Consider the following 12,813-nt stretch of genomic DNA (forward strand, 5'->3'; position numbering starts at 1 on the left):
AAAAATGATAATCAAAAACAGCAAAGCATGTTTTATTTTCTACACATTGAAAAAAACATTGTACTTACAATGAGGTTTAAAAACAAAAAAAAAAAAACATAAATCTAAAATTATTTTGTGTGTGTTCTGAGCAGACAGGGATATAGAGAAGGAAGCGGTTTTCTCTTTTGTTTTCTGACTTGTATTAGGTTAAATCCTATAATCACTGTATGTGTAACAGATGTAATAGCTGTAACTGTCTCTCAGTCTTTGAAAATGTTTACTCTGTTCTCAGTTCAAAGTAGCTTTATGCCATTAAAATCCCAATTTCCCAACATCAGCCATAATTTGTCATGGGGTCTATTTAGTTATTCCAGCCAGGAGGAACCCTTCAACGCATTGCAAATCGTTTTTATGACTCCCAGTTTCCACATTTGGAGCAGCTGAGGAAGGAGCATAAGATAACTGTGTTGGCTGAATGAGGCGTTTAAAAAAAAAAAAAAAAAAAAAAAGTGTTGAGGCTCTGGAAACAATCAGTGTTAAAAACTAAAGTGCTTTATTAAGGCATTTGGCCTTTTGTTTGTAATTTCCACTTTGTTCCTTTGTTCACTTTTCATTTCCATAATGTTGTTATCTTGGAGTTCAGCAGTTAAACAGCTGCAGATGAAGTTAATGTGCAACAAACGCTGTCTAATACTGTCATTTAATCTAACTTTATTTTCACTCCTGTTGTCTGTTTGCTCCTGTGGACTCTGCAGATACAAGGACCTCCAAACTGTTGTTGCTTCTCACTTAATGTACAATGATTTGTATGTATGGCAGTCAAAATCGGGTATAGGAGCTTGAGTGGAGCACTTGAACACAGCATCACTGCATGAAAGCGTGGGTATCAGTGTGGTGCAGGTAGCAGATTATCAGCACCTGAAAGTGAGATGAAAAAAAAAAAAACCCGCCTTTCTTCTTCTCTTTCCTGCTATTGTGAAGTGATCTGAGAGAATGCTAACCGATTAGTGCCAAATGACCCGCCATTGTTACTGCTCCAGTGTAGCCCAAAGTAGCATTTGTCACAGGGGAGTCATTCAATATGCTGAACTTAACCTTAAATGATTTCTGCTAGTTCCTGCACTTTCATTCCTCCACCTTTAACCCCTGCTCCATTGTCAGTGTGAGGAAGTGAGAATGGAGTTGAGGGAGTTCACAGCTCCTCCTGGATGTGCATGACCCTCCCAGCAAACCAGGACCTGTGTTAAAGCCTGTAAAATTCAACACAGCACCCATGCACACGCATCATAAATTCCACAGCTGGTTCACAGAGATGCTGTGTATGTATGTAGCATCAAATGAATCTGAGAATATAGTCGTAAGTGCGTGCGCCACATCTGAGGAAAAGAAGTGTTTTACTTTGTTTCCCCTGAGTGATTAAAATCTCAAAATGCGGAAGAGAACGTGATAAGAGGTTCCTGCCTAGTTCCATTAAGTGAGTCAATTCCCAGGCTTGTCAGGGAGAAGGAGGGGAGAAGGTGAGTGACAAATGAAGGCTGTCTGGCCTCGGGGAGGGAAGATGACACCCTGAGAGAGATGCCTGTCTACAATATCATGGCAAACAGGCAGAGAGAGAGAGACCATGTGTGGAAATGTGTGTGTGTGTGTGTGTGTGTGTGTGTGTGTGTGTGTGTTTGAACAGTTTATCTCTTTTCACTAATTTCTTCTCATAAGTCCAATCAGCCGGTGACCTTTGACCTCTGTCAGACATGTCCGCATGCAACAGGCCCTGGCTGATTGAAACTTACATTTTGGGAAATGTGCTTGTACTCTTCCTTACCCAGAGTTAGATGAGAGGGCAGATACCACGATGACAGGAGGCGGTTAGCTTTGCTTAGCATTAAGACTGGAAACAGCTTCCCTGGTTCCATCTAAAGGCAACAAAATCCACCTACCTGCTCCCTAAAGCTCACTAAAAACACGCATCTTGTTTGTTTTGCCTGCTCAAAAACCAAAGTGTAAAAACATCATGTTGGCTCAGGAGGCTTATGCGTGTATTCTGTATTATTTTTCTTTTCCTGGCTGTGGGAGGAGTGAACAGGAAACAGTGAGGCTGATATCCGTGAGATAAAATTACAGATAATAACTCTGGATTACCTTCCTATGATTCCCCCCACCCCACCCTCTGAAGACAATTTCAATCCAACTCAGGAATCCACTACTACGAATGACACCTAGTATACAGCAAGGTAATCACAGAATGCTGACCATAAATAAGATCAAAAACGGGGTTTTGAAGCCCTCAAATGGGAAAATAACTTTGGTTAACACAAATCATCAAAAGCTAATGTCTCTGTGTGGAACACAGGCTCTGACTGCGATGCTGTTATACACAGTGACTTAAAACGTAAAGAATTTTCCAAACCCTAAATCTGAACTCGGTTACAAGAACAATTGGAAACAGGCAAGCATAAGGAGAACTGTTGCTTCACTGGGAGTAAAAGCAGTTTCCCCCCTCAAGCGAAGAGCCTGCATTATACCCAGAAGACATATAATGGATATAAAGGAAGGATCATGCTCTATCCACCTTCCTCTGCCCTCCACTCCTCTCTTCTCTCCCCTGAGGCTTCCCCTCCCAGCGTTCCTCCTCCCAGTCATGGAATCTCCCTAAATTACCGCCTGAGCGCTACAGCTGCTCATTGTCTCCTCCTTAAAACAAAGACTAGAGCTGAAAATGCTACAGCAGCACAATGCACACAGAAAGTTGCCAATGACTGAGCCTGTCAGTGGAAGGGTGTTTGTTTATGAGAATGTGGCAGTATAGAGACAGAGCCAATACACAGTTTAATTTCAGAATCCTTTATTTCTACCATCATTTTGAAAGAACAAGAGTTTAATTTGAAACTGAGAGTTAGGGTTTGACTAAGATATGAATATTACATTTAGGTATTAAGAAAATGTTCAATGCCCCCCTCCAAATACAGTGTATCAGCAGCTTGCATTCCATATGTTATTTTAAATTACAGGAGGATTATCAGAAAAAATTGACTTTAATAGTATTTTATTACTTTCATTACTATATGGTTCATCATTGCATTATTCTTACCGGTGTATTAATGTGTAAGTAGCACTTTATGTTGTGGCTGGTTGAGGTGGAGCTGTTTTTTGAACTACTTTACAAACTGTTTGGTTGTTTAATCTAAAACAATCATTTTTTTTAGGCTGGTACTATGTTTTGTATGTGAAAGCTAAATCATAAAAAAAAAAACAACCGTTAACTTTAACGGCCACATAAATGTGCTGAAGTTAAAACAACACACCAAACATGTTAGAGTAAGAACATCGTGGGCCCATGCTGTTATCAGACCTCTAGAGGGCACTGTTGTATTGCTTATCGATGCTGCTGGATTTAGTGACCCAGGAATGCACTCGACTCTCCTGAAGCCCCTGTGCAGAAAAAAAACCTAATGCTTCTGTGATCATGAAAATGTATTGAAAGCGGATGCAGTTGTGAGTCTTTTACGTTCTTTAGTAATATCGTCTTCATTGTGTACTTAGCTGCTGTGTTATTAAGTGTTATTCATTCAGATTTGCAATTTACACATATTAAGACTCCAAATTCTGAGCAGCTAAAGGTGGCAATATAATACCTGGAAGTGTCCTGGAAACAGTCACTGGCAAAAAAGGCTGTGGTTAATTCAGAATTGTTTTATTCTATAATAACTCTTTGTTGTCCTCAGACAGGCACAGTTCAATGCATTAACTCAAGCATAGTTTTTTTTGCATGATGAGCATCTTCTCCTTTTAACGCAGGATTTCATCATATGTCCAAAAGCCCTTGGCAGTCACTTCTGTCATACACAGCCTGCAGGTAGATTTGCAACATTCACACCTTTTACTATGAGCTAAAAGGCAATCTGGGAAACATGCATGTCACTAATAAGACAGGTTGAGAAAAAGCAGAATCACTGATTATGAAAACAAAACTCATACCTGGTCAGAAAATAAGATCTGACAAGTACCGAACATCACAGACTGATGGTAGATACACTAACTGTGTATCTGGAATTTTGGTTTAAGTAAACCAATAAACAGATTGTTTGACTCGAGGTTTTTATGAACATCCTTCAATCAATTAAACAGAGACACTGAAGGAATTTGTGTCTCAGTTTGAATAATTGTTGGACCTCAGGTGGCATGTATGTTACTTTCCCGCCATTTCAGGAGTGATTTCATACATGTAGACGTCTGACCTTAGACAACAGCCAGTATGGTTGAAGGGGGATTTATACTACTCCTTTTTGGAAGGGATACTGACGAGTGAATGCAACTTCAGTGATTCGTTCATGTTCTATAGTTATCCCCATTCAGGCTTTTAAATCACAAAACATATCATTCATTGCAGCCTCAAGGGCATATACCTAAAATCTCCTGTGACTGGAATAAAGCTGAAGGAAACAGTGCATTTTCTTTGTGATTGTCACGTGGCAGCATCATTATCAGGGAAGACATCACCTTATTGTCGTACAAGGGTGTTTACTACAGCTGTCAAACACACAAAAAGTCCAATACTGTCCTTATGAAAGGTAATAAATTACCTATTTATTCAAAAGAAAGAATATCAGTTTACAAATGTTGTGTCCTGTGTTTGATGTAACAAGAGAACCAACCACTGTGGACATGAACTTTTATCAGGGGTTTATGATACTTTTATTCTGAAATTTAAAAATATAAAATCATTTACTTCTCACGCGTTGTTTGTAGTGTGCATATGAATGAGTGGACTGATGGGGGACCAGCTTATAAATTTGTCCCTCAGTGTAAAGCTTGTGGCTGTGATGTCGAGTGTTTTCATCAGCTGGTCACAATGTGAGTTGATGTTACGATATTTGCCCTTCTCCACTGTCAGCAGACTGTAAACTGCTGAAGGTGGTGTGTGTGTGTGTGTGTGTGTGTGTGTGTGTGTGTGTGTACATGAGGGCCCTGAGCTTAGATCTTCTATTTTCAACACAAAGAGCAGATGTACGAGCCCTTTATCAGGTCTATAATTCACAAAGCGAAGGAGTGCATTTGTATCAATGACACACACGCGCGTGCAGGCATGCACCCGTTACTCACTAACTTACTCACAAACACATACACTCTTACAAGTTGTTCTGCAGCCAGTTGATATAACCCCTGAGCGCCCTCTTCCCGACATCAAAGTCCAATGGCCACGCTATAAAGCTGAAACATCCGTGGAAGCCGTCCTCATAGTGGTCGTTGGTTACCATGACACCTGCGTCCTGTAAGCGCCGAGCGTACATCAGCCCGTCATCCCTCAGCACGTCATACTCGCACGTTAGGATGTACGCCCGAGGGCATTTCGCCAAAACCTCTGGGCCTGCCAGCAGTGGTGACGCCCGCACATCCAGCAGCCCTGGCACCTCTTTCGCGAGCCCCTGTGAACCTTTCTCCACGACGAGAGGCTTGTAGCTCTTCTTGTACTTTGGGGGCAGGAGCGCGGTCCAGTCTACTCGCGACCTCAGCTCGGGGGTGATGGCTGAGTGGTGTAAGGAGCTGTGGTTGTTCACTAACAACTGAGGCTGCAGGGAGAGGTCAGCACCGAGGTACTGCAGCCAAAAACGGATCATGACGGGCCGGTAGAGGATAGGTATCTCTTGGTTCTGCAAGTAGGAAGGCGTGTTGAAGTCCAGAGCCTGGAGCACTGGGTAGACCAAGGCCTGGATGCTGAATTTCACAGTCGCAGTGTCATCTATGGCAATCTGGAGAACATATATAGACACACATGAGGCCTTGCCCTTTAATCCCTTGCTTTACATTTACACTGTGACGCACATTTCTACAGGAGATGGCTTCTTTTTACCTCCTGAGCGACCGCAGCAGCCAGATTTCCTCCAGCACTGTCTCCTGACACAGCCACGCGCTCGGGGTCGATTGCGTACTTGGCCAGAACCTCTGGGGACAAGAAGTGTTTGGCAGCAGCGAGGCAGTCTAAATATGGCAGCGGGAAGTGAACCTCTGGATACAGACGATACCTACACCAGACAATGGTTACAGATGAGAATTTACTTGAGGTTTAGAAAGCTTTAGAGCGTGTGATTGTGAGCATAGTCAAAGGGCAGCAGATCAGTTTACTTTGTCTAAGGGCAGAGGAACTGTTGAAACAGTGGACTTGCGTTGCAAGAAAAGGCACACTTACTCAACAGACACCACAACAGTGTTGAGCTCATCCGAGACCATTCGGTTGATGGCATCATACGACCCCTTCTCTGAGGAGGAGAGAGAGAGAGAGAGAGGGATGGTGGAGAGTGAAAAAAAGCTAAATGAACAAAAGTGATGTCCTGTCGAATCGTCAGTTTAATTGAAAATTTACTGGAAAACACAAAAACAAAGTTGCTACACAAATTCCACTTGCTGAATCTGGACAAATTATTTCTATTAACGACAGAAACATAACATCACAGACAACTTGTCTGCAGGTTTTAGCCAAACTTAGGAGCTTAATGTTGCATCTATAGTAGCATTTATAACCCATTTAAAATACAACATGAAGAAAGCTCTTGAAACTAGCCTTTTTCTAACTGAATACTGGGCAAAGAGCAAGAAAAGACACAGTGAAACATGCATATTGTGTTATTTGCACCGTTGGAACAAGCTGCACCTGTAGTGCAAACAAAGTTGTAATTATGTGGTAAGAAAAATTCTGCAATTCTTTCTTCCTCTTGATTCTACTTTAAGACAGCAGTAACGTCCACACTCACTGCCACTGCCGAGGGCCCAGCCTCCTCCGTGGAAGTACATCAACCCTCTCCTCAGATGGCCCTCCCCTCCAGCCGGCGGTTCATAAACTCGGACCGGGATGCCGGCGAAAGTGATGTCGCTGACCTTCACGCCGGGCATGACCCCTCCGCCGGGCTCAGATGTGCCCAGCCCGTTTATCATGCCCTCGAAGCCCTCTGTGGACTGCCTGATAGACCTGATGTAATGGTCCAAGCCCAGCCAAGCCTTCAAAGTGGCCTGAGAAAGGAAAGGTTTAGGGTATATTTAGGCAAAGAGTGAAAACAGCTGGTGGAGAGAGGAATATGGGAATAGACAAAATGCGTTCATCCTTGGGTGCAACTGTCTCACCCAGTCACCTCTGTCCTCCTGCACTCTATCTTACTGATGTGTCTGCCCCCTGCCCCAATAACCTCAACACTTAGACTGTCTCAACCAAGGCCAGAACACACAGCTGCTTGGCACAGTGGGGCCTCAGATCCAGCCAGCTAATAAAGTTTCATAATGATACTGTGAGGAGAAATTTGACATTTGAATTTCATCTTTCTCTCTCTCGCAATACCTCAGCTCCAGGTATCCGCCGATACTGAGTACAGATCCAGGACCAGCGTCCCCCTTTTCTCCAGTTTAATATCTGTAAGCTTGTAAAGCACTGGAATAATTTTTATCTGGATTGCTGTGACACTAAAAACTGAATGAATGTGACTGAGAGCACAAACACTGATGTTTATAAAGAAAGAAACTGGAGTTCATGTAGATCATTCACATCATAGCTGACGCCTGATCTGAAGCTAAATGAGGTTAGGTTAGTACTGACCCTGCATTGCCTTTGGATGTATCTTATACACACACACACACACGTACTTCTATCTTTGTGAGGACACTCATTGACATAATGCATTACCTAGCCCCTTACCCTAACCTTAACCATCACATCTGAGTGCCTAACCTTAACCCTGACCCTAACCTTAACTTCCCCTGTTAAAATATTCTTAAAAAGTTATATTTTAACTTAAACTGACATGTTTGTCTTCTGGTGAAGGGGAGCACTGTAGACTACACATCATTTAAACACTTCATTTTAGGTATTTTATCTGATTTTTGTTTTTACAAGTGTTTTTCAAGTACTTTGTTCTATATGTTACATGTTCTTGTGCTTTTATTTTTTGTTGAGTTCCTCCCTGATGTTTAAAACATTTGTATTGTATTCTGCTTTCACCTGCATCAAAGGGACAAAAAGCTAAAGCTGCTGAAAACCATTTTGGCTTCTTCCTTTTCTTCTCGAGTGCATTTAAAGGTTGTAAGAAAACATTTTAAACAACACTGATAACTGTATATGATTTAAGAAAATGATTATGGAAATGATATTCATTATGGATATTCATTAAGATACAAGTTTAAACCATCTTATTTCAGTGGATCTTTCCACTTAATTCTTGGGAAATAAACACACAAAATGTTGGATGACTTGTGTAAAGAGGAACAAACAAGACCTCGTAAGTAGCACATCACTCTGTCCTGCAGACAGTGTGGTAACATGAAACTGATATCACTGGCAACCTACACAGCCACTTTCAAAATGTAGATCAAAGGTGAATGTGAAGGGTTCACTGTCCTCGCATAGGCCCAGAACAAAAGTCGCTCCTTGATGATTAGCACCATGACAGACAGAGTGCAAGTTTCACAAGCAAAAACTGAAAAAGCTCTTTCACAAAGTTTGTGCATTTCAGCCTGCTGTTACTAATGCGCTATGATCAATACAACCATGGAAGGACATGTAGTCTGGTAAAGAGAAGCACCGTAGAACACACATAACTTCATTCAGGGCACGATGGGCGCCACATTTCATTTGCATGTTCATATCAGATTAATACACATTGTAAGATACTGATTATGCAATTATTACCTGAGCCTCATCAGCAAGCACTCTCGTAGCCTATATTAAGGTGGGGTACTTCAGGGTTGACATACTTAAACACAAGGTTTTAGTGGGTAGGGTTAAAGTCCAAGTGTGCAGAAGGTTACCAGGCGACACTATCACACTATTTCACATCTATCACATGTGTCACAACTATTTCAAACACACAGCACATGCAACTAACCTATTTCACTGGATGACAACTCTTGGCAAATAATACCTTTTATTATTTAGCTAAAAAGAAATGGTGAAGCTTGTGTGCAGGTTACCCTGCAGTTGTACACCTGCTGCATTCACCTGTTTGTGACAGCAGATCCGCTTACTACCTTACATGCACCACGATTGCTTCCCAATGAAAACACCCTCCTCTCTTACCATTTGCGACGCTGCCCGGAACCCGGCATTCAGCATCATCAACTTCCACGGCTCCTGGATGGCATCGGGCAGCGGGACGTAGACGTAATAGGCGACCGCCACCGTCAGCAACAGTGTGAGGGCCACCGGCTTCAGCCTCATCTTGTGTGTGACAGCCTCGGTGTCCTCAGTGACTCATGGAAAGACGGATGCTCACATCCAGAGGACCGAGGATCCAGACTGACTCTGCTGGCTGCAGCTGGTACTCGCTGTTTTGACGGTGGGGGTCTGAGCGGGACTGGGAGGGCCAGCCGGGTCCCAGAGGTAACGCGAGAAGCGGTAGTATAAAGCCAATAAGCATGGCATTAAACACTTCCGCTGCAAATCTTCAAAATAAAACCGTATTCTTATTATTCTTATTGTTTTTTTTGTTTTTTTTTTCTAATCGACAGAAACGTGTCCATTTTTTTTGTAGGCTACAAGTTCAGCTTTATCTTTTCTAGAAAATCAGTTTTGAATTGTGCATGAAACCTTTAGTCAGATCACTTTGCAGTCAGTAAATATGGTTGTTGTTTCTAATTATATTTTTAATATATTTTTTGCTCTGTTATCGTTATCGTCTTCTTCAGCCAGAAACTTTAGAGAAGAAGAGAAGTTTGTTTTTTGTTTGTTTTTTTTTTATCAAGAAATTTGACAAGATTTACACTTTTATTTTGGCAGGCAGAAAGGCAACAACGAATGGGAATATGGGAAATGAAGTGTTTTTTTTTTTTTTATGACAGCCGTTTGGTTGGTACAAAGTTGTACTGTATATATGTGACCACAGCGAGGCACAATAGAGCTGCAGCCAGGCCCCCACACACTCCATCCTATTTTATCCATATCTTTATCAGACAATGTAAAGTGAAGATGTAATCACTGAAATAAGAAAGTTGGCTAGGGGATTGGAAATCTTAAGTTAACTGTTTCAAAAACATTTAAACAGCTTTAATTTTTTTTTTTTTTTTACCTCTGAGAACACAACAAAACCTGTGGAGGTGTGCTCTCTTCAGATGCATCATTTTTGAACTGCAGGGCATAGAGTAGGTTTTATACTGCAGGATACACAAATCCAGTATAAATATGCCATATGTCACTTGAAGAGGCAGAAACTGGCAAGTAGGAAAAAAAATAACACTACCTCCTCTTCAACAGCTTATTTAGACACTTGTTGCAACTGTTAATGCAACAAGCCATTAAAGCAATATCCTGTGTTATGCAGCATCTCTCATGTAATGTGAGAACGGTAATAACTGCTAAAGAAACCAAAGAGAATCTATTCTTTTTAATGCACAGCTTGTTAGTTAATAAATGATTATGATGAATTTGTATTAACCATTAACCATTAGATAATTATCAATTCGGTTGTTACATTTTTGTTGTTGTTATTAAAATGATATGGTTAAAAAAAAAAAAAAAAAGCATTAAAATCCAATGGGTTGCAGTTTTTAAAAGCTTTGAACAGGAGGGTAAATGTTGTGTGGTGAAGTTCCTGTACATTTTGTGAAATAAAGAGCACCTTTCTCACTGACTATTGATCCCTTCCCATGTGAAGATATCAATACCGGACTGAAGTCTCACTTGCATTAGTGATGCAAGTTCCTGGCAAGAGATCAGACTCATCACCGGTCGGGGATATTGATCGTTCTACAGTGCAGTAAAATCTCATTTTTCTGTCTCTCCATCTGTTCTTAGATAAAATAGGTTTTTTTTTTTCTTTTGACATTGAAGCGTCCAGCAAAATCAGCAGTGTTGAATATTTACACTCGGCCAGCACACAAATCAAAGCAATCACTGACAGATCAAAACCTCCCGGGAGAAACTGCTGCATGCATGACTTTTAAATCGAATACAGAAATGACTCGGCATGATATCAAAAGATTTTTTTGCATTGAAGTTTGTTCTTTTTGCCATTTTGAACTGAGGATGCTGCAGTTACATATTATGCATCTTAGACCACTGAGGCTAAGGATTTTTAAGACTGATCTGAATCCAGGTCGCAGTCACAGAAAGGGAAAGAGCAGCACGGTGCAGTCAATAGTGCTACAGCCCACTGTGTAGACAGAGCAAAGACTCTGCCTCTCTCTCTCTCTGTGCTATTTATCGCCCTGTTACTTCCCACGGTTTAACTTTTAAATGGCCACTGTCTGTCCCTGGTGGCCCTGTGTGAGAATGTAAACAAACATCAGAGCTGATGAGGATCTGACCCCTGCACTGGGCTGGTTTTCCAAAACATAGCAGCCAGACCACTAGGCCATGTCAGATTAGCCTCATGGAAGACAGGAGTGGGGTTTTCAGGGGACAACATGACAAGTGGCTATATAAAGTCATAGTGATCTCTTTGATTAAAAAAAAAATAGGGATGTTTGATTTCAAAACTTGATGAGAATTGTTTATACAAATGTGTGTGAGCGTCCATGTTGGAAATAGTGGTAGAACATGTGTTGTTTGCGTGGTTGAGTTGCTCAGTAAAAGTTATGGAGTGATGACCTTGTACCATGACCTCACACATAAACTCCAGATGGCTGTCAAGACCCAGAGGAATAGTTTAGCATTTTGGGAAATAAGCTTATTAACTTTCTTGCCAAGAGTTAGATGAGAAGATTGATGCCTCTCTCTTGTCTGGCCATTCAACATAAAGCTGCAGGCAAGACCTGGTTATCTTTGCTGAGCAGAAAACCCTTCCAACGCTCATTAACAACTCACATTTTGTTTCTGTAATCCGTCCCAAAACTTGTAGTGTAAAAATGACAATTTGTGTTTTTACAGGGAGTTATGTGTTAGACTAGCTATTTCAGGCCTGGTGGTTGCCAGGCAACCAGAGGAAACTATAGAAAGTCACATAATATAAATAAACATAAACTCCTCTGTAAAATGACCAACTGTTGTTTTTACATGAACAAGATGTAACATGTTGATTTGTCAGCTTTAGAGCTGCTAAATCTGCAGGCAGAGTTTGTTATCTGTGGACAGAGCCAGGCTAGATGTTTCTGGTCTTTATGCTAAGATTAGCTAACTTTTTCCAGTTTACAGCTCCACCTTTACCATACAAGGATGAGAGTGGTGAATAAGCATCACAATACAAAGGATTTTAACCGTGCCTTATGCCACTTAAGATAAGCCAACGGTAAGTGTAGGTGTGGGTAGTGTAACTTGGTAGAAATGGTATGTAGGTATTTTATGATGCATATTTTGGTGATTATGGTATTGAACTATTTGCTCCACATTAAGCAAATGGGTGAAGGTGGCTTGTGCTACAGAGGTGCTACACCATAGCATACATAGTAAATCCCAGTTTAATCACTCAGTTTAAAAGTTTATTGGAAATGGCTTTCACACAAAGCTTTTAGTTTAGTACAATTACATGCAAATTATGAGTACACCTGACGCAAAATTACTGTATCACATGACCTTTGTTTGACTGGAAATTTATGTCAGTTCAGCAGAACTTTTTTTTTTTTTTAATCACAAAACAAAAAACATTTTTACATCATATGAATAACAAATATATGTTATATGGCATACAACTATCAGGTTTCTGAATGTTTATTTTTATGTTTATTAAACACAAACAAAATTATGTGTCATAACTTATTTATTTTGTGTACAAGCCCAGAGCTTGGCCCTGCACGGCCCGAGCCCTGAGCTAGCTGTGTGGCTCAGATCCACAATTATACTAAGTTTATGATCTTATTTTGAAGTTTACATTGACCTAAATTTATAATAATGTCTACAACTTTTCAGAATACAAGACTGATAAC

General features: G+C 40.9%; 1 protein-coding gene across 1 annotated transcript; it reads right to left on the reverse strand.

The window, feature by feature from the left end:
* Positions 1-3,649: 3,649 nt before the first annotated feature.
* LOC139632913 (neutral cholesterol ester hydrolase 1-like) lies at positions 3,650-9,344 on the reverse strand. Its single transcript, XM_071498193.1, has 5 exons — positions 9,035-9,344; positions 6,726-6,981; positions 6,164-6,233; positions 5,828-5,999; positions 3,650-5,726 (listed from the first exon to the last, which is right to left on the reverse strand). The coding sequence occupies exons 1-5, from the start codon at positions 9,173-9,175 to the stop codon at positions 5,106-5,108; spliced, it is 1,260 nt and encodes a 419-aa protein (XP_071354294.1). The 5' UTR covers positions 9,176-9,344; the 3' UTR covers positions 3,650-5,105.
* Between the last annotated feature and the right edge of the window lie 3,469 nt (positions 9,345-12,813).

This window comes from Trachinotus anak, unplaced genomic scaffold (genome assembly GCF_046630095.1).
Source record: "Trachinotus anak isolate AG129_WGS33_773 ecotype Australia unplaced genomic scaffold, CSIRO_AGI_Tana_v1 ptg000015l, whole genome shotgun sequence".
Lineage (NCBI taxonomy): Eukaryota > Metazoa > Chordata > Actinopteri > Carangiformes > Carangidae > Trachinotus > Trachinotus anak.